The following is a 27,740-nucleotide window of genomic DNA, read 5'->3' on the forward strand; positions in this document are numbered from 1 at the left end:
TCCAATCCCCGACAACCTCCCCACCATCGACCACAACCAACCACCACCTCCCGCCACTTTTGCCCACCCTTAGCCACTTCAAACCACTCAAACCACCCCCAACAACACTACAACCACCATGAACCACCACATTAACCACGACCGGCCATCGCTTCTACCACGTTTCTCATTATGGAGCCCAAATGTTTTGTGTTTGCTACGCCTAGAATGATCTATTTGACTGACGTAAGTCCAATTTGGACAAATAAGGAAATTAAACTTCAAACCACACACAGATTCATTCAAAAAAAATTTATTATATTAATAATGTAAGTGTTATATGTTATATGTATCATACTAGAAAATCCGATTACAGCAAATAAATCAGATAATAATATCCTGAATCATTTATTCGGGGTAACGATTCTCTATCCTGTCTGTCGTCCCTCCATCTAACACGACGTCGCCTGTAATGAGTAATGGTGGTAAATGGGTCTCGGGGCGGTGGCGGAGTCTGCTGGCTAGACGACGGGTCCTCCTGAGTAGGTGTGGGCGCAGAACTGGGGATGAGGTAATCCTCAACAGCTCTAGGTGACGTAGGATCACCTCCCCCGCTACTCTGTCCCAAACAGCGTTGTACAAAACGCTGTCCGAGACAGTGTTTTACCCTGAAAGCTTAGTTTGGTATATAGTTTTACCACGCGTCTACTTTACAAAATTGTTTTTGAAATAAGCTTACTTTGGAAAAAAAATCCTAAATGTACTTCGTATACAAAATTACAGAAATTAGATTGAATAATAATAAAAAAAATCCTAGGTATTTAATTATTCTCTATGGTATCCTGAGACCTAGTCTCCTTTTTGGACCATTGTAAAATAAAAAAAAATTATTCTCTATGGTTGACATATATAAACGCTTTAACTATCATTCAATTTGTAACTGGCTCACTCTCACTTGCCCCACCATCCATGACGGCCCCTTCATCATCCCACCACCCATCATGCTTAGTTATCCCTACCTAATTGAGACAAATGCGACTATGCTATAAGCGGGTTGAACGCAAGCCCCTCAGGCATAGCCACAGTAATCACGTAATTTTGAACCAGAAGTGTAATTATTAACCCGGTAGTAGAAAAGCTTCAGATATATTGATGAACATGTTAGTACCATAAAATTATCTATTTACACCAAGTCTTAATGGATAGCATCGATGAAAAATGGCAATTGTTTAGGGATGCTCAACTAAAACTAAACAAACATAGCATCACTGTTATCTCGAGCTGAAGCTGCTGTAATATCAAACAAGCAGAAGATATAGAAGCATCATCAACTCATGCTCAGCATTTTCATCATCACTCCCTACAAAATTAACAAACATATATCTGGGTCAAGTAAATAAGCAGATGTTGGCATAATAGTGTATATCTCCAGCTTTTCAGTAGTAACAAACTAACAACTGGACAATATTAATAATACACAAACACAGCATGCCAAAGTGTGACTAGGAAATTCTAACACAAATTTAGTGATGCTGGGTTAATATCATCAAAATATACCATGGCGCTCTCTTTTTTTTATTCCGGAGTTGATGCTACTGCAGTAACGGTATCAACCGCACACGATGCCGTTGGAACACCATCAGCCTTGCCATCATCAGGCCCTAAAATAGCCGGGCAAATTACATTATTAGTTTTAGAGTGCCAATTTGTTTTTTCTGCTCTCTCAAAGGGATAGTTGACAATGGTCAGATTCATCAGCCAAGCATGTCAAAAACATATAGAAGCAACATTTATCATACAAGTATAACCCAAACTGAGGATTGTGGCAATTATGAAAGATAAAAATCAGAATTCATTATTGGACATACCATGACATGGTTCATTATCAGTTAATACCAAAGTTGAGGTTGTTGGAGTGTCAGAACCTTTATATATATCACTGATATCATGTTCAGTATTTCCATCATCACACCCTAAAGGACATGAAAAACAGCAAAAATTAAAAAGGCATCTCCATGTTCAGCATCTCATGTGATGCAATGTACAGAAAGGCTAAAGAGTCAAGACCGATTGAGGTGATAGGGATCCTTCAGTGCCATTTTGCAAATCATTGAAGAGACACTAATCTATACTGTAGATATTAAAAAGCATACCAAAGGATGTTTATGTTCCACATGGCCCTCTCTTCTTCACTTCATACTTTCCATCATTCAAAAATCAGAAATAAGGTTTGTACAAGGCTTGAACCCACAACCTCAATTTTCAACACTAGTCTTATCCAATAAACTACATTCTTTGTTAATATGATAAAGAAAAATATGTTTTGTTAAGAAGATTCAATAATAATTTTAAGCATAAAAACATAACTTATTGTTATGCTAGCATATGTTCCAGGGCATTGCTCCACAATACTAGATTTGTTTGTGTGTGTGTGTGTGTGTGTGTGTGTGTGAAAAGCTGTGCCCCTTTTTAAGCACAGTTGTGAGGGTTGTAATTTCAGTGATGCGGCAATAAATTGTTGAACTTACCAGGACACTCCTCTTTTGAGTCCAAACTTGAAGCTGCCACAGTTTGAATACCGACAAGATGAGAAGCTGTAGGAGCATCAACATCATGAAGTTCAGCATTGCCACCATCAGGTCCTGCAGGAAGGAAACTCAAATTACTCTACTTCTATTATGGCTATCCGTAAAAAATATAAATAAAAAACACCAGTTAAAGCACCAACTTATCATTACTTTTCCTTTTCATTTTTTTATCCCAGTAGTCTCTCTCGTGCATAACTCTCTTATTTCTGTTTTACCCTCAATCACTCTGTTTTTTACTGTACAGTTGGACTGATCCTTCAGCGCCTCATTGCAACTCATTGAAGAGTCCCACTTAACATAAAAAATATGTGTGTATGTGTGTGTGCGTGCGCGTGCCCCTTTTTTACACAAGATGTGGTCATTGTAATTTCAAAGGAATATAGACTAACCCCGTGTTGCCAAAAGGAACGTGAAAGTAATATGGATTGCCTTAATTCCTCAAGTACAGAATGTTTCAATGACGTGTAGCTAAAATGTTGAACTTACCATGACACTCTTCTTTTGACTCCAAACTTGAAGCTTCCACAGTTTCAAAACAAACATCATGAGAAGATGTAGGAGCATTAACACCACCTAGTTCATCATGGTCACCATCTGGTCCTGCAAAAAGGGGTGCAGTAACCTGAGTTCATCTGGTCTTGTTCAAAACACTCTTATTTCTGTTTATCACTCAATAACTCGATTTCTTACTGTAACATTAAGTCTGATCATTCAGTACCTTTTTGCAACTCATTCAAAAAGACTCACACAAAATAACTTTTTTTTATATATATAAACCAAAAAGAACACATGCAAAAAAATCTAAACAAAAAAATTGCGCATTTTTAAAAGCTGTGATGGCTGTAATTTCAGAACAATAAAACACCTAGTGTTGCAATATTAACATGAAAGTGATATGCACTGCCTGCAGTATAGAGTGAATTTTCAGTAATGCGTAACTAAGTTGTTGAGCTTACCTTGACACTCTTCTTTTGACTCCAAATTTGAAGCTGCCACAGTAACCTGAGAAGCTGGAGAAGCATCAACATCATGAAGTTCAGTAGTGCCACCATCAGGTCCTGCAGAAACGAAAGATAAAATACTCCACTTCTATTATGGCTAACCATAGAAAAAAGAAAATACGAACTTATTACTATTTCTTCTCAATTCTTAAACTATTCCCTCTCGTTCGTAACACACTCTTATGTTTATTCTCTCGATAAATCAATTTTTCACTCTACAGTAAAGTCTTCACTGCCTTGCTGCAATTCATTTAAGAGAATCGCATTGCTGCGAAATTTAAGAGCATAAACCAACCAAGGCTTGCCAAAACCAACAAGAAAGAAATATAGACTGACTCAACTACACAAGTGTTCAGTGATGCATAATAAAATTATTCAACTTACCATGACACTCTTCTGTCAACCCCAAACTTGAAGCTGCCAAAATTTCAATACTGGCACGAGAAGCTGTAGGAGCATCAACATCATGAAGTTCATCAACATCAGGAAGTTCATCATTGCCGCCATCAGGTACTGCCAAAGAACAAATCACACGACTCTCATGAGAACCCCTCCTATATGTGAGAGCCCTTTCTTATGTGAGAACACTTTTTATGTTCTAAATTTTCTCGTATATTCTAAATTTAAAATCTGGTGTTCATTACTTAGGTGTTCTAAATTAAATCAGATGCTCTAAATTATTAGTCACATGTTCTGCCATAAATTAGTGGAATCAAATGTAATAAATTTTAAGTAAATTGTTCCATAATTTTTTTTAAATGTTCTAAATTTTAAATCATGTGTTCTAAATTTTAAACAATCTAACGGCTGATATTAAAAACAAAAAAATATGTTGTTTTATTTCATCTTCCTCACCAAACCCCTACACTGAATATCGTCAGATTATAGAACTTTGAGTTTGATCTCCATAGCTCCCACTAATTCATAATCTTCCTTTTAATCAAGTTCGACCAATTTCGTCCCCAATTTTCACTACTCTACGTGCACTTTTAATTGGCATACTCTTGTTCTTTTCTCTCTCTTCCTTCTACATGTTTTCACTCTAAAAATCATGGCATCTGTGCTCGGTTTTTTAACAATAAATTTCAGCTTAATCTTATTAATGATTACAACATTCAATTGCACAAAATTAGTGAGTTGTATTGAGATGCGAGAGTCGATTTGAGAGTGAATAAGTACAAAAATATCATTACTTTTCTATCCCATATTTTATCCCAGTAATTACTTTTTTTCATAACACTATATTACTACTGTTTAGTTCTCAATTAATTAATGTTTTAATATATAGTTAAATCTCATCTTTTGGTGCCATTTTGCAACTAATTGCAGAGAGTGAAAAAAAAAAAAGAAAAAAAAAAAAAAGAAAAAAAAAAAAAAAAAGAAAAAAAAAAAAAAGAAAAAAAAAAGAAAAAAAAAAGAAAAAAAAAGTAAAAGAAAAGCTGAGCGCTTTTTATAATAGTGAGGGTTGCCAAAAACAACATGAAAGTGATACGTACTGCCTCAACTCCACAAATAAAAAGTTATAGAAAGTATTCCAATGATGCATAAAATATATAGTTGGAACTTACCACGACAATCTTCTTTTGACTCCATACTAAAAGCTGCCACAGTTTCATGACTAACAATTTGAGAAGCCGTAGGAGCAACAGCATCAAGTTCAGCATTGCCGCCATTAGGTCCTGCAAAAACAAATGACAAATTTCTCCACTTATAGTACCAGTTTAAAAAATTTTACATTAGTTAAAGTATCTACTTGTCATTCCTTTATTATATTTTAAACCAGTAATCTATTTTATTCATAGCTCTTTCTTACATGTGTATACCTCTCAATCACTTATTTTTGACTCTACAGTTAAGTCTAATCCTTCAGCGCCTTTTTAAAAAAAAAAAATTGTGACAGAAGAACTGTGCGCCTTTTTAAACAATGTTGTGATTGTGGTAATTTCAAAGCATTATAAACCAACACAGGGTTGCCAAACACAACATGAAAGTGATATGCACTACCTCAGCTCCTCAAACAGTTACATAACATAATGTCAATGATGCGTAAATATATTATTGAGCTTACCACTACGATCTTCTGTTGACTCCAAACCTGAAACTGCCATAGTTTCATGACTAAAAATCTGAGAAGCCGTAGGAGAATCAACATCATCAAAATCAGCATTGTCGCCATCAGGTACTGCAAAAACGAAAGGCAAATTTCTCAACTTCTACTACGGCTTACCAAAATTTAACGTTAATTAAAGTTTTTACTTATCATTACTTTCTTATATTTTATCCCAATAATCTCTTTTATTCATAGCTCTCTCTTACATGTGTATATACCTCTCAATCATTCATTTTTTACTCTAATTTTAAGTCAGATCCATTAGCGCCTATTTAAAAACGAAAAGCATATTATGACAGAAGTGGGCGTAGATTTTTGAGAATGCTGTAATTGTGTTAATTTCAAAGCATTATAAACCAACAAACACAGGGTTGCCAAACAAAAACATGAAAGTGATATGTACTGCAACAACTCATCAATCATAGAGTTATAGACTGTAATTTCAATCATGCGTAACTATATAGTTGAACTTACCACGACAATCTTCTGTCGCCTCCAAACTTGAAGCTACCACAGTTTCATGACTACCAACATGAGAAGCCGTAGGAGCATCAACATCATCAAGTTCAGCATTGCCATCAACAGATCCTGCAATAACTAATGAGAAATTTCCCCACTACTATTACGCCTTTAAGAAAATTTAATTAGTTAAAGTATTTATTTATCATTACTTTCTTATATTTTATCCTAGTATTCTCTTTTATTCATAGCTCACTTTTACATTCGTACACCTCTCAATCACTCATATTTTACTCTTACACTTAATTCTGATCCTTCAGCGCCATTTAAAATAAAATAAAAAATCTTGACAGAAAAATTGTGTGCCTTTTTAAACAATGCGGTGATTGTGTTAATTTCAAACCATTCTAAACCAACCGGTACAGGGTTGCCAACACAACATGAAAGTGATATGTACTGCCTTAGCTCCTCAAACACAGAGTTATAGACTGTAATTTAGATAATGTGTAAATATATTGTTGAGCTTACCATGACAATCTTCTGTCGTCTCCAAACTTGAAGCTGCCACAGTTTCATGACTGACAACATGAGAAGCCATAGGAGCATCAACATCATCAAGTTCAGCATTGCCACCAACAGGTCCTGCAAAAATAAAAGACACATTTCTCCACTTCGATTACCGTTTCCAAAATTTTACATTAATGTAAATATTTACTTATTACTTTCTTATATTTTATACCAGTAATCTCATTAATTCATATCTCTATCTTACATGTGTATACCTCTCAATCACTCATTTTTTAATCTACAGTTAAGTCTGATCCTTCAGTGAATATTTTTTTTAAAAAATATTGTGACAGAAGAACTGTGCTGTTTTTAAACAATGCTGTGATTATGGTAACTTCAAAGCATTATAAAACAACTGGCACAGGGCAGCCAAACGCTATATAAAATGATATGTATTGCCCAACACCTCAACATAGAGTTATGGACTATAATTTCTATGATGCGTAAATATATTGGTGAACTAACCACAATATTCTTCTGACGATTCTAAATTTGAAGCTGCCACATTTTCATGACTGACAACATGAGAAGCTGTAGGAGCATCAACATCATCAAGCTCAGTTTTGCTGCCATCAGGTCCTGCAAAAACAAATTACAAATTTATCCACTTCTATTACGGTTTCAATACATTTTACATTGCTTAAAGTATTTAATTATCATTAAATTCATATAATTTATCCCATTAATCTCTTTTACTCATAGCTCTATCTTACGTGTTTTTATGTGTATACCTCTCAATTACTTATTTTTGACTCTACAGTTAAGTCTTGTCCTTCAGCACCTTTAATAAAATAAAAAAATTGTGATAGAATAACTGTCCGCCTTTTTAAACAATGCTGTGATTGTTGTAATTTCAAAGCATTATATTTAATTTCAAAGCATTAAATATATTGTTGAGCTTACCATGACAATCTTCTGTCGTCTCCAAACTTGAAGCTGCCACAGTTTCATGACTGACAACATGAGAAGCCATAGGAGCATCAACATCATCAAGTTCAGCATTGCCACCAACAGGTCCTGCAAAAATAAAAGACACATTTCTCCACTTCGATTACCGTTTCCAAAATTTTACATTAATGTAAATATTTACTTATTACTTTCTTATATTTTATACCAGTAATCTCATTAATTCATATCTCTATCTTACATGTGTATACCTCTCAATCACTCATTTTTTAATCTACAGTTAAGTCTGATCCTTCAGTGAATATTTTTTTAAAAAATATTGTGACAGAAGAACTGTGCTGTTTTTAAACAATGCTGTGATTATGGTAACTTCAAAGCATTATAAAACAACTGGCACAGGGCAGCCAAACGCTATATAAAATGATATGTATTGCCCAACACCTCAACATAGAGTTATGGACTATAATTTCTATGATGCGTAAATATATTGGTGAACTAACCACAATATTCTTCTGACGATTCTAAATTTGAAGCTGCCACATTTTCATGACTGACAACATGAGAAGCTGTAGGAGCATCAACATCATCAAGCTCAGTTTTGCTGCCATCAGGTCCTGCAAAAACAAATTACAAATTTATCCACTTCTATTACGGTTTCAATACATTTTACATTGCTTAAAGTATTTAATTATCATTAAATTCATATAATTTATCCCATTAATCTCTTTTACTCATAGCTCTATCTTACGTGTTTTTATGTGTATACCTCTCAATTACTTATTTTTGACTCTACAGTTAAGTCTTGTCCTTCAGCACCTTAAATAAAATAAAAAAATTGTGATAGAATAACTGTCCGCCTTTTTAAACAATGCTGTGATTGTTGTAATTTCAAAGCATTATAAACCAACTGACACAGGGTTGCCAAAGGCAACATGAAAGTGATATGTACTGCCTCAACTCCTTAAATATAGATTTATAGACTGTATTTTCAATGGTGCATAAATCTATGATTGAACTTACCACGACAATCTTCTGTCGACTTCAAACGTGAAGCTGTAACAGTTTCATGACTGACAACATGAGAAGTTATAGGAACATTAACATAGTCAAGATCAGCATTACTGCCAGCAGGTCCTGCAAAAATGAATGACAAATGTCTCTACTTCTATAAAGGATTTAATGTTAAAATATATAGTTATCATTACTTTCTTAAAATTTAACCCAGTAATCTCTTTTATTCTCGCATTGTCTGACCCTTAAGCGTCTACATAAAAAATAAAAAATAAAAAAAACAAAAAAATTGTGACGGAAAAACTATGCACCTTTATAAAAAAAAATGCTGTGATTGTGGTAATTACAAAGCATTACAAACCAACTAGTTGATGCCAAAAAAAACATAATAGTGATATGCACTGCCATAACTCCTCAAAAAAATAGATTGTATACTCAGTGATGCATAATTTAAACTGTTGAACTTACTGTGACACTCTTCTGTCACCTCTAAACTTGAAGCCGCCGCAGATTCAAAACCGACATGAGAAAGTGTAGAAGCATCAACATTATCAAGTTCACCATTGCCACCATCAGGCCCTGCAAAAAAAAAAGAAAAATTACTCAACTTCACTAATGGCTTTCCAAAATTATAATAATAATATTAATTACCATTAACTTAAAGTTCCAAATTGTCATTACTTTTACATCTCATATTTTATCCCAGTAATTACTTTCTTTCATTGCACTCTCTTCTAATTATGTCTTAATTAATCAACATTTTATGACACAGTTGAGTATGTTCCTTAAGTGCCTTTATGCAACTCATCATACGGAGTGAAACTTAACTAAAAAATTTAAAATTTATAAAAATTTAAAAAAAAAAAATTAAACAGTGAAGAAAAGCTGTGCGCTCTTAAAAAATTGCTGTGATAGTTATAATTTCAGAACATTATATACCAACCGACAAAGGGTTGCCAAAAGAAACATGAAAGAGATTATTGACTGCCTCAACTCCTCAAATATAGACTGTATATTAGAGATGTGTAACTTAATATTTGAACTTACTACAAGAGCCTTCAGCCGACTCCAAACTTGAACCTGCCATAGTTTCAAAAACGACAATATGAGATGTTGTGGGAGCATCAACACCATCAAATTCAGAATTATCACCATCAGGTCCTGCAAAAAGAAAAGACATTACTCCACTTCTTTTATGGCTTTCCTTACCTTCAAGTTAAAGTAAATATTATCATCACTTTTACATCCCATATTTTATCCCAGTAATTTCTTTTTTTCACAACCCTCTCTTACTTCTGTTTATTTCTCAACTAATCAATGTTTTAGTTTTACTATATAGTTAAGTCTGATACTTCTATGACTTTTTGCAATTCATTGCAAAGAGTGAAACTTAATTTTTTAAGAATATAATATTAACTAAAAAATAAAGCAATAAACAGTGAAAGAAAAGATGTGCACCTTTTAAAACAAACTGTGATAGTAGCAATTTCAGAGTATTATATACCAACCGACAAAGGGTAGCCAAAAGCAACATGAAAGTGATATGTACTACCTCCACTCCTCAACTATAGAGTTATAGACTTTACTTTAAGTTACGCCTATATATATATTGTGGAACTTACCATGACAAATTTCGGTCGTCTCCAAACTTGGAGCTATCACAGTTTCATGACAGACAAGATGAGAAGCCGTAGGAGCATCAACATCATTAAGCTCAGCATTGACAACATCAGGTCCTGAAAATACGAACAACAAATTTCTCCACTTTTAATATACCTTTCCTAAATTTTATATACTTATCATTACTTTCTTATATTTTATTCCAATATTATCTTTCATTCATATAACTCTCTTACATCTGTAGACCTCTCAATCATTCAATTTTTAAACAATGCTGTAATTGTGGTGATTTCAAAGAATTATAAACAAACAAATTGATGCCAAAAACAACATGAAAGTGATATGGACTACCTCAACTCCTCAAGCTATAGAGAGTATTTTCAATGATGCGTATTTAAAATTGTTGAACTTACTAGGACACTCATCTGTCGCCTCAAAACTTGTAGCTGCCACTGTTTGTATACCGACATCATGAGAAGCTGTAGGAGCATCGACATCATGAAGTTCAGCATTCCCACCATCAGGTCCTGCAAAAAAGAAACACAAATTTACTCCTCTTCTCTTATGGTATTCCAAAATATAATACAAGTAATAATAATTACCTTCAAGTTAAAGTACACAATTATCATTAATTTTCCATCCCAAAATTTATCCCAGTGATTTCTTTCTTTCATAACACTCTTTTAGTTTTGTTTATTTTTCAATTAATTGATATTTTACTATATAAGTTATGTATGGTCCTACAGCGCCTTTTTGTAACTCATTCCAGAGAGTGAAACAGCGAAAGAAAAGTATAAACAGTGAATAAATGCAGAGCGCCTTTTAAAACAATGCTGTGATAGTTACAAATCTTACAATTTCGCAGCATTTTATAACAGCCGACAAAGGGTTGCCAAAAGCAACATGAAAGAGATTATTGACAACCACAACTCCTCAAATATACTGTATTCTTTGTTATGCGCAACTAAATATTTGAACATACCACGAGACTCTTTTGTTGACTCCAAACTTAAACCAGCCACACTTTCAAAACCGACAACATGAGAAGTTGTAGACGCATCAACATCATCAAGTTCAGCATTACCACCATCAGGTCCTGCAAAAACAAAAGACAAATTACCCCACTTCTACTATAGATTTCAAAAGAAAAAACATAATGACCTTCAAGTTAGAGTACGGTTATAATTACTTTTCCATCCCATATTATATCCCAGAAATGTCTTCCTTTCATAACACTCTCTTACTTCTGTTTATTTCTCAATTAATCAATGTTTTACTATATAGTTAAGTCTGGTCTTTCAGAGCCTTTTTGCGATTCATAATAAAAAAATTATAATAAAAATTAACAGTTAAATAAACAAAACAAAAGTGTTAAAACAATGCAGTAATAGTCGCAATTTAGGAGTATTATATACCAACTGACATGGGGTTGCCAAAAGCAACATGAAAGTGATATGTACTGCCTAAACTCGTAAAATATAGTCATAGACTGTAATTTCAAAATGCGTAACTATACTGTCGAACTTACCACGACAATCTCCTGTCGTCTTCAAACTTGAAGCTACCACAGTATCATGACTCACAACATGAGAATCCGTAGGAGCATCAACATCATCAAGTTCAGCATTGCTGCCATCAGGTACTGCAAAAACGAATGACAGATTTCCCCACTACTATTACGACTTTCAGAAATTTACATTAGTTAAAGCATTCATTTATCATTATTTTCATATATTTTATCCTAGTAATCTCTTTTATTCATAGCTCTCTCTTACATTTGTAAACCTCTCAATCACTCATTTTTTACTCTACACTAAGTTAGCTCCTTCAGCGGCTTTGAAAAAAACTGTGCAGAAAAAACTGTGCGCCTTTTTAAACAATGCTGTGATTGTGTTAAGTTCAAAGCATTCTAAACCAACCTACACAGGATTGCCAACACAACATAAAAGTGATATGTACTGCCCCAAGTCCTCAAACATAGAGTTATAGACTGTAATTTAAATAATGCGTAAATATACAGTTGAACTTACCACGACAATCTTCTGTCGTCTCCAAACTTGAAGCTGACACAGTTTCATGACTGACAACATGAGAAGCCATAGGAGCATCAACATCATCAAGTTCAGCATTGCCACCATCAGGTCCTGCAAAAACAAATGACAAATTTCTCCACTTCTATTACGGCTTCAAAAATTTACATTAGTTAAAGTATTTACTTATCATTACTTTCTTATATTTTATAGGAAAAATTGTCAAAAATAAAATGACCTTTCAGCGGTCTTCCAAAAATAAAACGACATTTTGATTATTCCCTAATAAACGACCTTTGATAACCATCTGCCAAAAATAGAACGCTACCGGTTGACAACCTATTGAACATGTTAATGTGACACGTGTCGCAATGAGATAGGTTCGTTTTCTTTTTCTTTTTCCTTCTTTTTTTTTTTTTACAAAAATGATTTTAAAAAAACAATCACCAAACCCCACCGTGAAACCAGCCCCCACAAACTGCCATGGTTGGTGAACCCAACCCCAGCCCCATCCCTAGCCCTCCATCCTACCGCCATCGCGAGCCCAACCCAACCCCCCCACCCCCTGCCGTCGTCGGTGGAAATCCAGTCCCACCCTTGTATAAATCGGCGAACCGTACTCCAACTACACCCTTGTTTCCGTGGGATTCAACGAATGGGGTTTCGGTTGGTTAGTGGGGTTGTTTCGGGGTGTGTGGGATGGGTGAGGGGGTTTTGAGGCAGTTTCGAGTGTGGTTTCAAGGGGGTTAGGTGATTAAGGGGTGACCATACTTAGGTTCAGTTTCGGGATGTGTGGAATGGGTGAGGGGATTTCAAGGGCGTGGCAATGGTCGAGGGTGGCTGCGGGAATGGTTTCAGGGGTGTGGGTGGGTTTTAGGGTGGTTACGCGGTGGGGTTTTTGGTGCTGCCGATGGTTGAGCGGTGGCTGGGGGAAGCGGATGTCATGTGAAAAATTCTTAATTGTTAACCACGACATAGTATTAAATTGTGCAAATTAGTTCAAGGTCTTAGTAGCCAATTATCGGCAGAGGGGCGGGAAGATTAAAGGGGGAAGGGCTATGGTGGCGGTAGGCTGATTGAGAGAGGGAGGGACGGAGAGAGAAATTTTTTGTTTTTTTTTTTTTTTAAATTGTTTTTTTGTAATTAAAAATCAATTCTTTTAAAAGAAAATTGAAAAAATAATCCTAGCCAATCGCAGTACGACACATGTCCGGGTTTAACCTTTTAATCAGGTTACCGATTTTTTATTCTATTTTGAGCAAATGCATGTCAAAGGTCGTTTTATTATGGAATAATCAAAACGTTGTTTTATTTTTGGAAGACCGCCCAAAGGTCATTTTATTTTTGACAATTTTTCCTATTTTATACCAGTTATCTCTTTTATTTATAGCTCTCTTACATGTGTATACCTCTTAGGCTCTTTATCACTCATTTTATAATCTACAGTTTAGTCTGATTCTTCAGTGACTTGTTTAAAAGAAAATATTGCGACAGAAGAACTGTACGCTTTTTTAAACAATGCTGTGATTGTGGTAATTTCAAAGCATTATAAAGCAACCGACACAGGGTAACCAAAGCAATATAAAGTGATATGTGTTGCCTCAACACCACAAATGGAGTTATAGACTATAATTTCAATGATACATATATTGTTGAACTAACCACGATAATCTTCTGTCGATTCCAAATTTGAAGCTGCCACATTTTCATGACTGACAACATGAGAAGCCGTAGGAGCATCAACATCATCAAGCTCAGCTTTGCCGCCATCAGGTCCTGCAAAAGCGAATGACAAATTTCAAAGCATCAACATCAGCAAGTTCAGCATTGCCTTTTTTAACAATGCTGTGATTGTGGTAATTCCAAAGCATTATAAACCAACCAATAGATGCCAAAAACTACATCAAAGTGATATGGACTGCCTCAACTCCTTAAAAAAAAATAGGCTGTATTATGCACAATTAAAATTGTTGAACTTACTGTGACACTCTTCCATCGAATCCAAGCTAGCTGCCACCGTTTCAAAACTGACAACAGGAGAAAGTTTAGGAGCATCAACATTATCAATTTCAGCATTGCTACCATCAGATCCTGCAAAAAAGAAAGACAAATTACTTCACTTTCTTACGGCTGTTTAAGTTAAAAGTATTGTGACATTTCCATTTAGGTAAGTGTTGCAACTTGCAAGTATTAAAAAACGGAGGAAGTATATATATGTAGGATAAGTTCCAATTGAAAACTAATTCTAAATCACTTTACCCTTATTCCCTCGTTCACACAATTCGAAACCCTCTAAACTTGTGTTTAACAATCTATCCTAGTTAGTATACTTGGGTCCCGAAGAGCAATACCAGCATCATAGCTATGTTAGAATCACAATTCCTTGTGTTTTTAGTGAGATATTAGACAATATGGTCAAATTACCATAATTGATTTGCTGGTAACTACCAAGAGTTGTCATTATTACAGAAAGATCAGCAATTCAGCAATGTCAATCAAAAATTCAAAATAAAGAAAAAAAAGATAACACTAGAGTTTGATGAAACAAAATAAAATTGTGTTTCAGACAAACCATGTAATTCTTCTTTATGTTTAGCCAATTCTAAAGGTGATGTTGCCGCAGCATCAGACTCTGGATCACAGACATTATGTTCAGCATTGTCAACTTCAGGCTCTGTAAAATGAAAACAAAATTACAGAACTATGATGGATCAAAACTACTTTTCTTAATTATACACTGATTATTAAAGAAAATTAATAAATCTGTCCCACTAATAAAGGAATATCTAATATGAATCGTAAATAACATAAGTTGGAACAGCAAAGAAAAAACAGTCGAAAATCATGTTCCAGACATACCACGGGATTCCTCCACTTTTAACTTTAGAGTAGGAGCTGCAACAGAGTCCTCCACTTTTAATTCTAAACTAGGAGCTGCCGCAGTATGGGATACTTTAGGAGCATCAGCAGCATCAACTTTGGCATCATCAGGCCCTGCAAATTTAGAATACAAACAGCTAAATCATGCAAAACTCATATCTTGTATACCTGTTGGGTAGTACTGGTAAAATAATATTGTCACCATTCCAGGCATGAAAAGCACATAAAAAATAAAAAATAAAAAATAAATAAAAATTCTTTCTTATGAGTTACTTAAAGAATACATATTTTCAGACATACCATGAGAAGGTTCAGCTTCTTTTGAACTTGATTCCAATGTTGACGCAGACGTAATACCAAAACCTACAACAGTGGAAGCAGTTGGAGATTCAACAGTGCTGATTTCAGCATTACCATCAAGAGATCCTGTCAAACATAAATGCAAATTAGTGAAGCTGCCATACTACCTATATTTAAGCAAAAAATAAGTCATGGTATACAAAATTAATAGAGATGGAGTTTTATAAGCACAAAACCAGCATTCCCATCCAATAAGTGCATCTGATAAATAACACTAGAAAGGGCTCCATGAACAAGAATACAAAAACAGCAATCACATCCAATAAGTTCATGTGCTGATGCTCCAGGAATTACAGGAAAAAGAAGAAATCCTTAAAAGTATCTGATTCTCTCTTCCAAACTTTTAAACTCAGGATCAGCATCTGACGTACCTTGAGAACATTGGTCAAGTTTCGATTTTGAAGCAGAATCAACCACCCGGTCCGAGGCCAGGCCAGCAACACATTCGAAAGACATTGCAACAGCATTTTCAAATAGGCAACGTTGAGGTATGTCGAACCCAGGAGGAGCTGAAATTTCTTCTTCCGGCTGACCTATTGTTGCTGCATCAGCCAAATTAGAAGTAGATTCACAACCTATAGGCTTTGTAGAAGAGATGCTTCCTTTTCTGGAACCTTCAACTCCCAGCAATTCTGAAGATTCTTCTTTTGCGGCTGTCAGTGCAGTTGATTCCAGAGCCAAGACAACAGAACTTCTTTCTGCATCAGTAATCTTAGATGCACCATGAACACCTCTTTCTGACACCTTCTTCAGTTCAGCATCTGGCACTTCTGATCTTGGGGTGTCAAATCCAGGAGGTGCGGACATTTCCTCATCCAGATTAGGAGCTTGAACACCAGCACTACAGCTGACTTCTGATCTAGAAACATCAACAACTGGCATGAGTACATTTCGAGCAGAACTCTTTTGCAACTCCGAACATTCAAATTTTCCATCTGCATTTTTGTAACTACTCCCAGTAGGATCCACGGCAGGACCAGTTGATTCTAAAGCCAACACAATTACATTTGTTTTACCCTTACATGATACCGGCGGAATATCTGCTGGAGTGCGACATAATGTAATCTCTTCCAACGGGTTAGCATGCCTTGATCCCCGAATACTGGCTACATTGGATTTAACAAGGGTAGAATCCGGAACATGAGAAGACAAGTCGGGATGCTGAACGGCATCTGTACTATTAGTTAAAGCAATAGATTTGCTACATGCATCTGCCTCTTCCTGTGCAATCTTAGTACAAGAATTATTTACTCGCCTACTTCTTGTTGCTATGACTTTGCGACCACCAGAGCCCCTAGGACTCTTATCAGGTTTCTTGGAAGATAAAGACTGATCACCCGAGTTATCAAGCAACGCTGCACTTTTTTTCTTTCCACGTCGACGTGATGCAGTTTCTCCAGCTTGTGAATTCTGATCTTGTCCTTGGACTGGCAAAGGAACAGATAATTTAGGAGTCTCAAGGAGAATAGCAGAAGTTCCGGGTAGAACAGGATTCGATTGTGAACCAATGCTTGAATGATGCATTGAGCCACTAGTAGAAGTCAAAGGTGCAGAGCCTAGCATGAAACCTGAAACTGGGACAAGAGGAATTACAGGAACTGTTGCAACATCTGAAATCATTCCCATGTTACCAGTTCCAGAATGTTCTGCAACATATGTAACAGCAGAAGTGGACAATGAATCTGTGATTTTCACAGGCTCCTTCAAATTTTTATCATGAACATCAGGTGGAGCTGGGTCAGTTGGCACAATCCTTCCCCGTTTCCTACCCCTTCGTCGGACTGGTTCAATTCCACCTTGAGGCTTCTGACTTTGTCTTCTACCAGGCCTGAGTCCAGTTGAGCTGGTCAGGGCAGTTTCAGAGCTAGGATTAGCAGATTGTGGATTAACGCTTTGAAGCTCATCCCCTGATTTCAAACAAGGCTGGCTTCCAATTTTTGGTGATGCGATTGGGCCATCAAAAATCTTGGAAATAGAGACAGGATCACATTTGCTGGCATCAGAAGCTTCCAAAGGAGCCAATGGAACAGAAGAGGAATCCAATAAATCTAGCTTAGACTGACCACTAGGTTTTGGAGCTTGTACAGCTGCTGATTCTTGGACAGATACATTTTGATTATGTGAAACGGCAGTAAATTTGCTTGTTTTTGAATCAGTAAGAGGAGCAACAATCAATGATGAGGAATCACATAAAGTCTTCTTAGCTGCAACTTCAGATCCTTTTGAATCCTTGACGAAAATCCCAGCACGCCCCTTCAAGCATTTGGGATCTGAGCCCTCAGCGAGATGGTTATCTGTGCTAACACTAGAAGTTGTTGCTACATGTGTATCTGAAGCAAGTTTTTCGACAGGTTTAGAATCTTCAACCAGAGAGCCAGTAGGAACAGGGTGTAACACACGAGTAGGTTTCCTCCCCCTCCGCCTAACAGTTTCTACCCCTGAATCCCCTCCAATAGACTTGTTGGTTGGCTGCCCCTTTCGACCTTGTCTTTTAGGCTGCGATGAAACTAAAGTACAAGCAGGGTTAGACTGAACCCCAGAATCAATAGGTGGCAACGGTGGAACTGCCTCAGAGATGTGAGAAATTGCAACATTCTGATTGTTGTCTGCACTGGCATCTTTAGTGAAACCAGAAGTACCATGAGTGTCCAGACAACTTGAATTCAACGTGATTGAATCTGTTCCTTTTTGTAATTGAATTGTGTGTTGACTAGCTCCAATAGGTGTTGCACTAACTCCCATAGACGGTGAGACATCTGTAGTAGTTCTCCTTGGCCTACCTCTCCCCCGCTTAACAGATGGTGTGACCTCTTTCTTGATTAGTGGTGAAGATATTAAAGCAGGAGGAGGAGATTGCAGGGTCTGCGTAGATAGCTCTACTTTTCCAGCAGTTTGACTATTGTCTGATGACTGTGAGACATCCATCTTCTCATCTTTTAGCTTGGGAGTTTCAGGAGACTCAGCCTGACAAATCTTTTCAAATTCTTCTTCTGTCCACTGCTCTTCATAAGACCGTACCTGAACAATCATAAAGGCAAACTCAGATTCAATGTATCAAAATGGGAGAATTGACAAATATTACAATTCCACAAGCTCATGCATATCATACAAAAGATGAAAATAAATGCCAAAAGCAAAGGAGGGATTGATAGCATGTACTATGCACAAGACCAAATATAATTAGCTCACCTCTCGAGCACGCTTCCCACGCCCATATTGTTGAGTATCAAAACCTCCGAGATACCCACTTTTCCTCTTCATCCCAGAACTAGAAGCTGTCACATCATTAGGAATATCATGTATCTTCATCGCTTCATAGAATGCCTTAAGATCATCATCTGTTACAAGACGTGAGGGTAGAGTCGGCACTTCAGAACAATCACCCTTCATCTCCAGTAACAGCCTCCTCCATGTTATCTTCAATTTAAAGTGATGGCAAGCCCAACAACAATAACATAAGTACACCATTTTGAGGGTGGAGGGGTGGGGGTGTTATGAAGAATACCAGAATAGATAAAAGTTAAGATCTGTGTTCTTTGAGATACATACCATTTCTTCCTCGCGCCTTTTTTGATCAACTGATTCAAATACATCGATCTCAGACTCACTGAAATAAAAATACGAAGTTCAGATAAGAGAAAGCGGAAATCAAGCACCAGGAAAGAAGTATGGGACAATAATATACTAAAGCTAGCTCTATCATCATGCCAACAACACACATACATACACAGAAACTAAGAACCAACAACACACTTAAATTACGTGAGCACAGTATGTTACATAAAACAAACTTTCACATTTGGATAAACAATTTAAAAGTAGTGTCACTACTGTCACTTGTCCCAACAAACAAGGTCAGAACCATGACAAAAACAACTGCGTCTCATTGTCTTTGAAAGTGCACAACACTTTTGGGCTTATACATGTTTTTACCCGCATTTCCATTCAGGGTCCAACACGCAATAAGCAGAAATTATTTGCTACAGGCCACTCAGTGCAAAGTAAAAAATTAAAAATAAAATTAAATAAATAAACAAAAAGATTAAAGTCCATGAACAGCTCACAAACAATTCTGGACACAAATATGATACCTGCGAGCTAATATATCATTTAAGGAATCATCATCCAAAACAGGCGAAGCTTCTTCTTTCTTACATTCCCGTAGGAGAGACTCCAAATATTCCCTACGATCTTCAGCACTGGAAGATGGTACAAGTTATAATGTAGCAATAAGCTATAGTAATGTATTAATTGCCACAAAATCTAAAAGCAAGGCAAAAAATTTTAGCTAAATATGTTATACCTTGTATTGTTATCAAAGAAACCAGCAGTAATACTCTGATTAGCCACACCCAATTTGTGCTCAGCTGAAGCTCTCACTTGCTCTTCCACGGTATGGACCTTGAGTATAATGAAATTGTACAATAAGGGTGACAAATTAACAGTCTAAATAGCACAAAATTAACACAAGAAAAGAAATGAGTATTATAAGCTGTAAAGAAAGATCGGCAATGAGCATTGACTTGCATGACCAACAGCGCAAAACATAATATTACAGCAAACCCAAAAAACATAAGTAAAGACGGGACTTCTTCCCATTTCTGATATTGTTAATTGGATAATGTTCAGTTTACTAATCCTTGTATAATTGCACAAAGAATTAAAAATACAGCGAAAATTAGCCCAAAACCCTCAAATAATTTTGCATACTCTATGCTTTTGGGTGGTAGATTTGTGCCCTTGCCCATTAAGTGCCTTTGCTCAACATGGTTTACTGAATTATTCTACAATAGACCAACAAGAAGAGGAGGTCTTCTTTCAAATGTCCAAGCCAAATTCCTTTAGATATTGATTCATCTCAGCACCTTGAAGTTAAATGAAACCAAAAATCATGGTCACGTCTCTCCAAATGTAACGTAATTTAGAAATATGTTTACAATTACAGTTAAATCACCAAGAAAATTAATTCACAGTGCCTTGGCAATTTTGTGATGAGTCCAATTAGCTCAATCATATGAAAACAATCAGAATGCAATCATGAATACATGAGGAGCAGTGGAACACAAAAGGAGACTTTGAGCAGATTTCAACCTTCACTTCATTTCTTTTTCTTTGTCATTTTGATTAGAAGATTGGTAATAAAGGGTTATCACATCAAAAATTTAAGTTAATTAAATAAATTAATATGCTCGGGTAATGAAAATTTTACTGTCAAAGCATCACAACATCTTCAAGGTTAAATGCAAGACCAAGACAAAAGGTTAAACCCTGAGACAAATATGAACTTACTGTTTCCAATCTAAGAACAAGCACATCTTTCTTCTGTCCAATCCTATGAGCTCTAGCTTGTGCTTGCAAATCAACCTTATATCACAATCATTAATAAATAAAGTCAGCATTTAAATGTTCAACCCAACATTATAATCATGAGTGTCCAAACCCCCCCACCCCCCCCCCCCCCCCAAAAAAAAAAAAAAAAAAAAAAAAAAAAAAAAAAAAACCATAAAAAAATAAAATATCACATACAAACCAACCAAAAAAAACAAAAAGAAAAGGGAACAGAAAATATGCCTGAGGATTCCAATCTGTGTCAAATATGATGACAGTATCTGCTGCTTGAAGATTCACCCCAACACCACCAGCACGAATACTACAAAACATGAAAAAAAAAATAGATTAAATTAAATACAGAAAAAGGTAAGAGATTTACAAAAGCTTCAACAATCTACAAATCCTATTCCTCACAAAAAAGATATTGAGCACCAAATAGAGATCATTAAAACCCAAAATCATTACATAGATTCACAAAACACCACCAATTAAACCCACTTTTTTTAGCTAAGTAATAGTCTATCATCTTGGTAATAATAAATCTATTTTATATTTCGCCAAAAACATTTATGACAACACTATATCCTATGAACAAAAAATTTATTTTTTTTTCTCCATCTATTACATCTCAATAATTGAATACATCAAATTGCATTTTTCTTTAAATTATATGGCTCCTAATTATACCCTTTTTATTTCGAAAAGTTATTATATTACACGAAGTACAGAATACTACCTAAGCTGGTTTTTTTATTAAAAAAATAAAATAATATATATATATATATATATATATATATATATATATATATATACTTCCTCCGTTATTTTTTTTAGTTAACACCATTTGACTTTTACACTATTCATAAACTACACTTTGACTAGCTTTTGTGATTTATAGCTACGATAAAACATAGTCAAGTGGGACCTTGTTGGAATCGTCTCGCTGTATATTTTATTAATATCCACTTTTTATAATTTGACAATGGTGAGAATTACAGATATTGATCTTTAAAATAGTGCGTTGGCAAGCGTGATAAGAGAATTGTGTCAACTAAATCAAAACGGAGGTAGTATAAATTAGAGCAATTAATGACGAATTCATATTGACTAAATTTATTTAACTAGTATCTATACATATATAAAAGATGAATTGATGAAATAAACTTCCTCTAGTTTTTTATACTTGCAACACACCTTGGAATACTATTTGAGGAAGTCGTTAGAGAAGGTTAATAGCTGAGTAAACTAACGGATTAAGCTATAAAATCTAAACCATAACAGCTTAACGCTTTCTTTATATTGGTGGTACAATTATTTTAATCACTTTGCCCATTTACCCAGTCTGATATCTTCCTTAAAGTGAATGACAAAATAGTGTGTTGCAAGTGAATAAAGACAGTGGAAGTTCTATAAGCAAACAAATTGCAAACATTTGTGACATCCCAAACACGAATAAGAATTGTACTAACGGATTGAATGGGTGAAATGGTTTACACAAAGATTCAGATACTATTCGTATCTTTTAAATTCCAGTTAACTTAAACAAAAACAAGTCTACACAAACCTGAGCAGGAATATAAAATAAGGAGATTCTGGTCGGTTAAATTGTTCAATAAGAGCACCTCGGTCTAGGCCAGATGTATGCCCATCTAACCTAAGGTAACGATATTGTTTCCATACAAGATATTCCTCCATAACATCAAGTAACCTAGTCATTGTGGAGAAGAAAAGAACCTGCAAAATAAAACGAGAATTTACCCAATACCACTCACTGAACAATAATCCTTGCAAACAGTAGTACAAAAGAACAAAAGCCCTGATTGTGTTGCCCAGACAAATAAGTGCACCATAAACATGCAAAAAGTGTTTGGGACTTTGGATAGAAAGACACTCTTATGAATCAAGAGAAAACCACACCTAAAAATAATTAAATGTTTGTGATTCCGTGTAAAGTTATAAGCATAACGTCTTTGCAGAACATTAATGCCCCACACTAGACATATATCCAAACTTACAGATAACTTATTTACTTTTTTTTTACAATCACTTTCTTAGATTTGAGCACAAGAGTCAGCAGGTTAAATTTCACAACACTCACAATTGAAACAAGCTAATCGATGACTTCATCTAGCTTGAAAGTTGAAACTTCAATAATATTAATGTATAAATGAGAAATTTAACTGTTTTCTACTATTACTGAGTTCAGGCTTTGGCTGTTCATACCACGGTCAAAAAATCAGTGAATTTAAGGAATTTAATAGTTACAATTGATTTAATTATTTTGGATTATGCCGCCGTATCCTTTACTGAGTTGCCATGTACTAATTTTTTGGTAAACCTTTTTTATTACACATTCACATTGCTACACTAAAAAGGTGACTTTTCAAAAGTAGGCAATTGTTATTGCTCTAATTGACTCTGTGACCTTCATGACCAAATAACAGTTAACTTTTTGTTATGTATGCACCTCCTCTGCCACCTCCAACTAACTAATCAGAACATCGTCACAACTGCACCCTTTCCCTTCTTTAACTTCTCTACAACTGCCCACCCCTACTCAGGCCACCCTTCATGAACATCGGCCCTCTGCTCCCTCAGTAGCCCCTTTTCTGTAACTTTTAAATACTCATGACCATCCGTTTCTATTTAGTTGACGCGTTCAATTTAGGCACACAAATTAAGGAGAGGAGAGAGAATGATAGAGCAAGTGGGGTAGACTACTAAATGCAAAGTATAAAACTTACCCAAAAAGGAAACGTGTCAACTAAAAATAAACTTCCTAATAAGGAATACGTGTCAACTAAAAAAAACGGAGGTAGTATATAATATTTCCATATCAGACATCTTTAAAGCCTTCAAAGGCAATTTTGGGATTACTCACCCAAGTTAATAGATACATTTCTTTCAATAAATACAAGTGTTGGTGGTCTTCAATCATATCTTTGATTTTATAAGTCGATTTAAACTACTTGGACATATCATAATTTACAAGACCTAATTTATTCCATGAATAAAGCAACCATCAAAATGTTCAATACTACTCCCTTTTGGATATGTATTGTAATCCCCCGTATTTTTTTAAATATTTTATAAATGAAATTTTATCTTATTTATAATATTTATTTGTATTTTTCCATAATTTAATTTTAAAAGTTTCAAATTATTAATTGGGTCAAAAATTATTTTAGGCTAAATCATTTTATGAAACCTATATCCTACAACCCATTATCATAAAAACAAAGCCTAACCCATTTGTTTATTTAATTGGCCCATTATTTTCATAAGGCCCAATTCTACCCTACAATTCTCTCCTATAAATACCCCATAAATCCCCAAATTTTCCCCCACACAAAAAGGTTAGTCTTTATTTCTTTTCCCTTTATTTTCTTTATTTTATTTTCCCTACATTTTTCTTTTTTTAATTTCCTTTTCTTTTTCTTTTTTTTTCTTCTTTCTTCTTCTTTTTTTCCTTCTTCCTTCCTTCTTATTTTTGCCCTAATCCTTCATTGTTTTGATAATTATTTTATGATATTGTTAATTGATTTTAATGGTTTAATCATATGATAATATATCTTAAATTATGAGTTTTATGAATCTTATTATACACTTTAAAATTTCAGAAATTTTGTTCATAAAATTAGGGCTTAAAAATGTTAGTTTTCATGTTTTGGGGTTTTAAACTGTGTTCTACAAGTTATTTAATTAAAGCATGATTATATTGTAATTCTACTATGATCGTGATGATGTTAAATTCAAAAACAAATTTTCAGTTTTCCATAATCAACTTCTGATCTCCGTTCTTAATTTTTTTTTAATCACGTTTTAAGCACGTTTAGATTCTAACTCGTCCGATTTTTACAATAAAATAATGTTTTTCGTGTGTAAATGATGTTTTAATCAAAACTCACTACCTTTGGTGGTGAGCACCACCCTCACATGGCCAAATTCAGCCTCTAAATTTTCGGGCAGTTTTTGATTTTTAACGAAGGTTTAATGTTTAAAATAAATTTTCAGATTATTAAAGTTTTAATCTTGGGTTTAAATTGTATTGATTTCATGTGTTTCAAGTCTCTAATTCCATTAAACAAAGGTTGTGGTTATTTTGATTATAAAGTTTGGAACTTTAAAGTTTAATTACAAGAATAAATTTTCAGAATTGAGGAATTTTTGGGTTTAAAGTCTACTAACTTTCTATATAATGTATGTGGTGATAAAGATTTCTATAATTTCAAGATATCATGTGTAAAATAAATTTTCAGATTTTTATAAAGCTCTAAACTAGCTGTAATTTCATGAATAAGTATGTATTTTAAGGTTTTTATGTAGGAAACTTAAAGAAGTATATATAAGCTTTTAATTCTAGTAAAAGGGAAGGTTTTAAAGTGTTGTTTAATTGAATTTTGAAGGTTTTAAAGTAAGTTATTATTGCTGTAAATTATATTGCTTGGGTATTGATTGAGTTATTATTGTTTGGTTTAGGAGAGGACTTTGTAGAAGGCAATTTTTAGTTCCTAAAGTGGCCAACCAACTCGTTTACTCAAGGTACATAATAGGATATGAAAACCTTGACTTTAGAAGCATGTTTAAGGACTTGGAAAACATTAGAATCATGTTAGGGAAACTTGTAGATTAGTTGAAATTGTTTGGTATTGAGTTTGATTGATGATTGATGTGATGATTGGTTTGATTTTTGTATGAGAAATGCGTATTGATTTTCTTGTAAGTATTATTATGCAATAACTTGCGAGACGAGTTTAGGCAAAGGTATATGAATATATGGAATGAATGAATTATTTTAATACTCGTTCATGTTTATTGAAATGGAATGAGTAAAGGGAGAATTAAAGTCTTATAAGACGACGTTGGGGATTGAGGTGCCTTATGCACTTAAGATGTTTATACACCGAGGTAGTTAAAGGATTCAATACTAAATATTGTTTATCACTAATAAACCAAGAATTGAATTGGAAATTTGAATTGCTTGAATGATTGATGTATGATTGGTTATATCATTTTGCATTAGAGTCATCACCAAGTTTAAACCGGTAAATCACGTAAAGTGCAAAAAAGATGAGCAATAAAACTCTAGATTTGTGCACATCTAGAGTATTGACAACCAAGGGTTGGGGTTCACGGGGTACTTTCTAGAGGCCGTCTTCTACGAGTCTCTTGTTTTCAAATACTTTTTAAAACTATAAGGAGTTAGATGAGATCTCATGCTAGCTATGGCCACGGAGTCACGCCCGTCCACCATTGGATGTTTATTGATGTTTCCGAAAGGAGGCATGGGGTTTTTCTTTTATTGATGATCCGAAACGGAGCATGGGGAGACAACCTTGTCTATTGCTTAATCCAATCAATCAATGAATGAAATGAAATGAATTATTGTTAGTAATTAGTGAAGTCTTATTAATATTAACAGTTGAGGCATGTGTTTGAGTCAATAATTAAATTGTGTGTGCTGATTGATTTTAAGTAACATGCTAGGGATTTTTTGTTATATTTCGTAGCTTGTATGCCGCTGATTGCGTGCTTTTGTGTGTTTCTTTCCTGGTCATGGCCTTCGCCTTTTCAATGACTCTGTAATGATCCAATTTTTACACTTGTAATATTGGGGAGCAGATTAATCACAGGTTTTTACATAATCAGAACTTGCATCAAGGTGGTGGAATTTTGAGTGGAGTGTTGGATATTTCAACAATATATTTCGTTTCATAAGTTTGGATTTTAACTCTGGTTTGTTTTATTTACTACTTTTGTTGGGATTTGAATAAGGGCCTTAATGTTTCCAACTTGTAAGACTAAATTTGGTTTTGATTATTGGTTTTGAAACTTATTTATAACTGAGTTAGTTTTTCCGCTGCTAAATTCTGAAGTAGCCTTAACGTTTGAACACGTGGCAGGAGCACGTCAGTATTTCTCTTGCAAATTGTTAAAGGTATTTACAGGTTTTAAGAAAGAATTATTGGGGTGTTACATGTATCCTGCCCACATCATCAGTAGACTGCATTAAATCATATTTAGATTCCCTAGAAGAAGGGGCAAATGGGTAAGAGAACTAAAGAAAGGAGGTAATTAGGCCAGCAATCAAGGGAGTAGGGCTGCGGGTAAAGGGCAGCAATGGTCAAAGTTGGTGGGGATTATGGGCAGCAGTGGTTTAGGTTGGTGAGGGTTATGGGCAGCAGTGGTTGAGGTTTTTAGGCAGCAGTTGTTGAGGTTTTGGGGGGCTGGGGCTTTGGGATTACAATGGAGTGATGCTGTGGCAGCACAGGCCGTGTGTTTTGTTGTTTCAGCTAGGAATGAGTTCCATTTTTTTAATTTTTTGGCTGTAAGATTACATAAAACAAAAAGTTAACAAGGTTTTTTTATTTATTTTGGCTGTAAGATTACATAAACCTTTGTATAACAATGAGATTGGGTGAAATTACTTTTTGAAATTTCACTTTTTTTCATTTTTTGGCCACTACATAGAAAGTATAAAAGGAGGGTCACCATCTACATTTGAAAGAATCTAATAATATAGTAGACGACTTAAACAACAAGAGTAAGTGCATCAATACCCGATGATTAGTTGCTTTGAGTTTAGGAAGCAAACGATCGAGCATTTCAAGCTTGCCACACAGCCTTACAATCGGTGGCAGAAAGTGTTTAGGTATATAACTATCCACCTACATTAAGAAGAAATTTTAAAAAAAAAAAAAAAAAAAAAATGTCAGCATAAAGACAAATAAAATCATGCACCTATCCTCCAACCCTCACCCTTAACCATAAACTAACAACTCCAATTAATAGAAAGAAACATGCCTCTTCTGCATGAAGCTGACTAAGATATGGATGATTGCAGATATTCCTGAGCTCCATGACAGAGTTGTGAACTGCTCGAGCCTGATAATAAGTG

General features: G+C 34.9%; 1 protein-coding gene across 11 annotated transcripts in view; it reads right to left on the reverse strand.

Annotated features, from left to right (window-relative positions):
- Window positions 1-1,106: 1,106 nt before the first annotated feature.
- Window positions 1,107-27,740, reverse strand: part of LOC110738026 (chromatin structure-remodeling complex protein SYD-like) — a 42,393-nt gene continuing 15,759 nt past the window's right edge. For 2 of the 11 annotated variants that reach the window (XM_021918384.1, XM_021918393.1), the window contains exons 23-59: window positions 27,647-27,727; window positions 27,403-27,510; window positions 22,407-22,576; window positions 21,083-21,161; window positions 20,801-20,875; window positions 19,815-19,912; window positions 19,603-19,710; window positions 19,061-19,118; window positions 18,701-18,928; window positions 15,883-18,529; window positions 15,452-15,577; window positions 15,131-15,265; window positions 14,844-14,945; window positions 14,252-14,362; window positions 13,934-14,047; window positions 12,272-12,385; window positions 11,770-11,883; window positions 11,224-11,337; window positions 10,655-10,768; window positions 10,244-10,357; window positions 9,669-9,782; window positions 9,090-9,200; window positions 8,631-8,744; window positions 8,111-8,224; window positions 7,608-7,721; window positions 7,170-7,283; window positions 6,666-6,779; window positions 6,153-6,275; window positions 5,637-5,750; window positions 5,137-5,247; window positions 3,953-4,081; window positions 3,524-3,625; window positions 3,054-3,167; window positions 2,508-2,621; window positions 1,848-1,952; window positions 1,537-1,640; window positions 1,107-1,339 (exon numbers count right to left, since the gene is read on the reverse strand). In XM_021918384.1, coding sequence (XP_021774076.1) covers window positions 1,555-1,640; window positions 1,848-1,952; window positions 2,508-2,621; window positions 3,054-3,167; window positions 3,524-3,625; window positions 3,953-4,081; window positions 5,137-5,247; window positions 5,637-5,750; window positions 6,153-6,275; window positions 6,666-6,779; window positions 7,170-7,283; window positions 7,608-7,721; window positions 8,111-8,224; window positions 8,631-8,744; window positions 9,090-9,200; window positions 9,669-9,782; window positions 10,244-10,357; window positions 10,655-10,768; window positions 11,224-11,337; window positions 11,770-11,883; window positions 12,272-12,385; window positions 13,934-14,047; window positions 14,252-14,362; window positions 14,844-14,945; window positions 15,131-15,265; window positions 15,452-15,577; window positions 15,883-18,529; window positions 18,701-18,928; window positions 19,061-19,118; window positions 19,603-19,710; window positions 19,815-19,912; window positions 20,801-20,875; window positions 21,083-21,161; window positions 22,407-22,576; window positions 27,403-27,510; window positions 27,647-27,727 — 6,603 coding nt within the window. In that variant the 3' untranslated portion in view covers window positions 1,107-1,339; window positions 1,537-1,554. The remainder of the gene's footprint in view (window positions 1,340-1,536; window positions 1,641-1,847; window positions 1,953-2,507; window positions 2,622-3,053; window positions 3,168-3,523; window positions 3,626-3,952; window positions 4,082-5,136; window positions 5,248-5,636; window positions 5,751-6,152; window positions 6,276-6,665; window positions 6,780-7,169; window positions 7,284-7,607; window positions 7,722-8,110; window positions 8,225-8,630; window positions 8,745-9,089; window positions 9,201-9,668; window positions 9,783-10,243; window positions 10,358-10,654; window positions 10,769-11,223; window positions 11,338-11,769; window positions 11,884-12,271; window positions 12,386-13,933; window positions 14,048-14,251; window positions 14,363-14,843; window positions 14,946-15,130; window positions 15,266-15,451; window positions 15,578-15,882; window positions 18,530-18,700; window positions 18,929-19,060; window positions 19,119-19,602; window positions 19,711-19,814; window positions 19,913-20,800; window positions 20,876-21,082; window positions 21,162-22,406; window positions 22,577-27,402; window positions 27,511-27,646; window positions 27,728-27,740) is intronic. The other 9 variants (XM_021918386.1, XM_021918385.1, XM_021918388.1 and 6 more) reach the window with 9 other exon arrangements.

The sequence above is a fragment of the Chenopodium quinoa genome, unplaced genomic scaffold (assembly GCF_001683475.1).
Source record: "Chenopodium quinoa cultivar QQ74 unplaced genomic scaffold, ASM168347v1, whole genome shotgun sequence".
Lineage (NCBI taxonomy): Eukaryota > Viridiplantae > Streptophyta > Magnoliopsida > Caryophyllales > Amaranthaceae > Chenopodium > Chenopodium quinoa.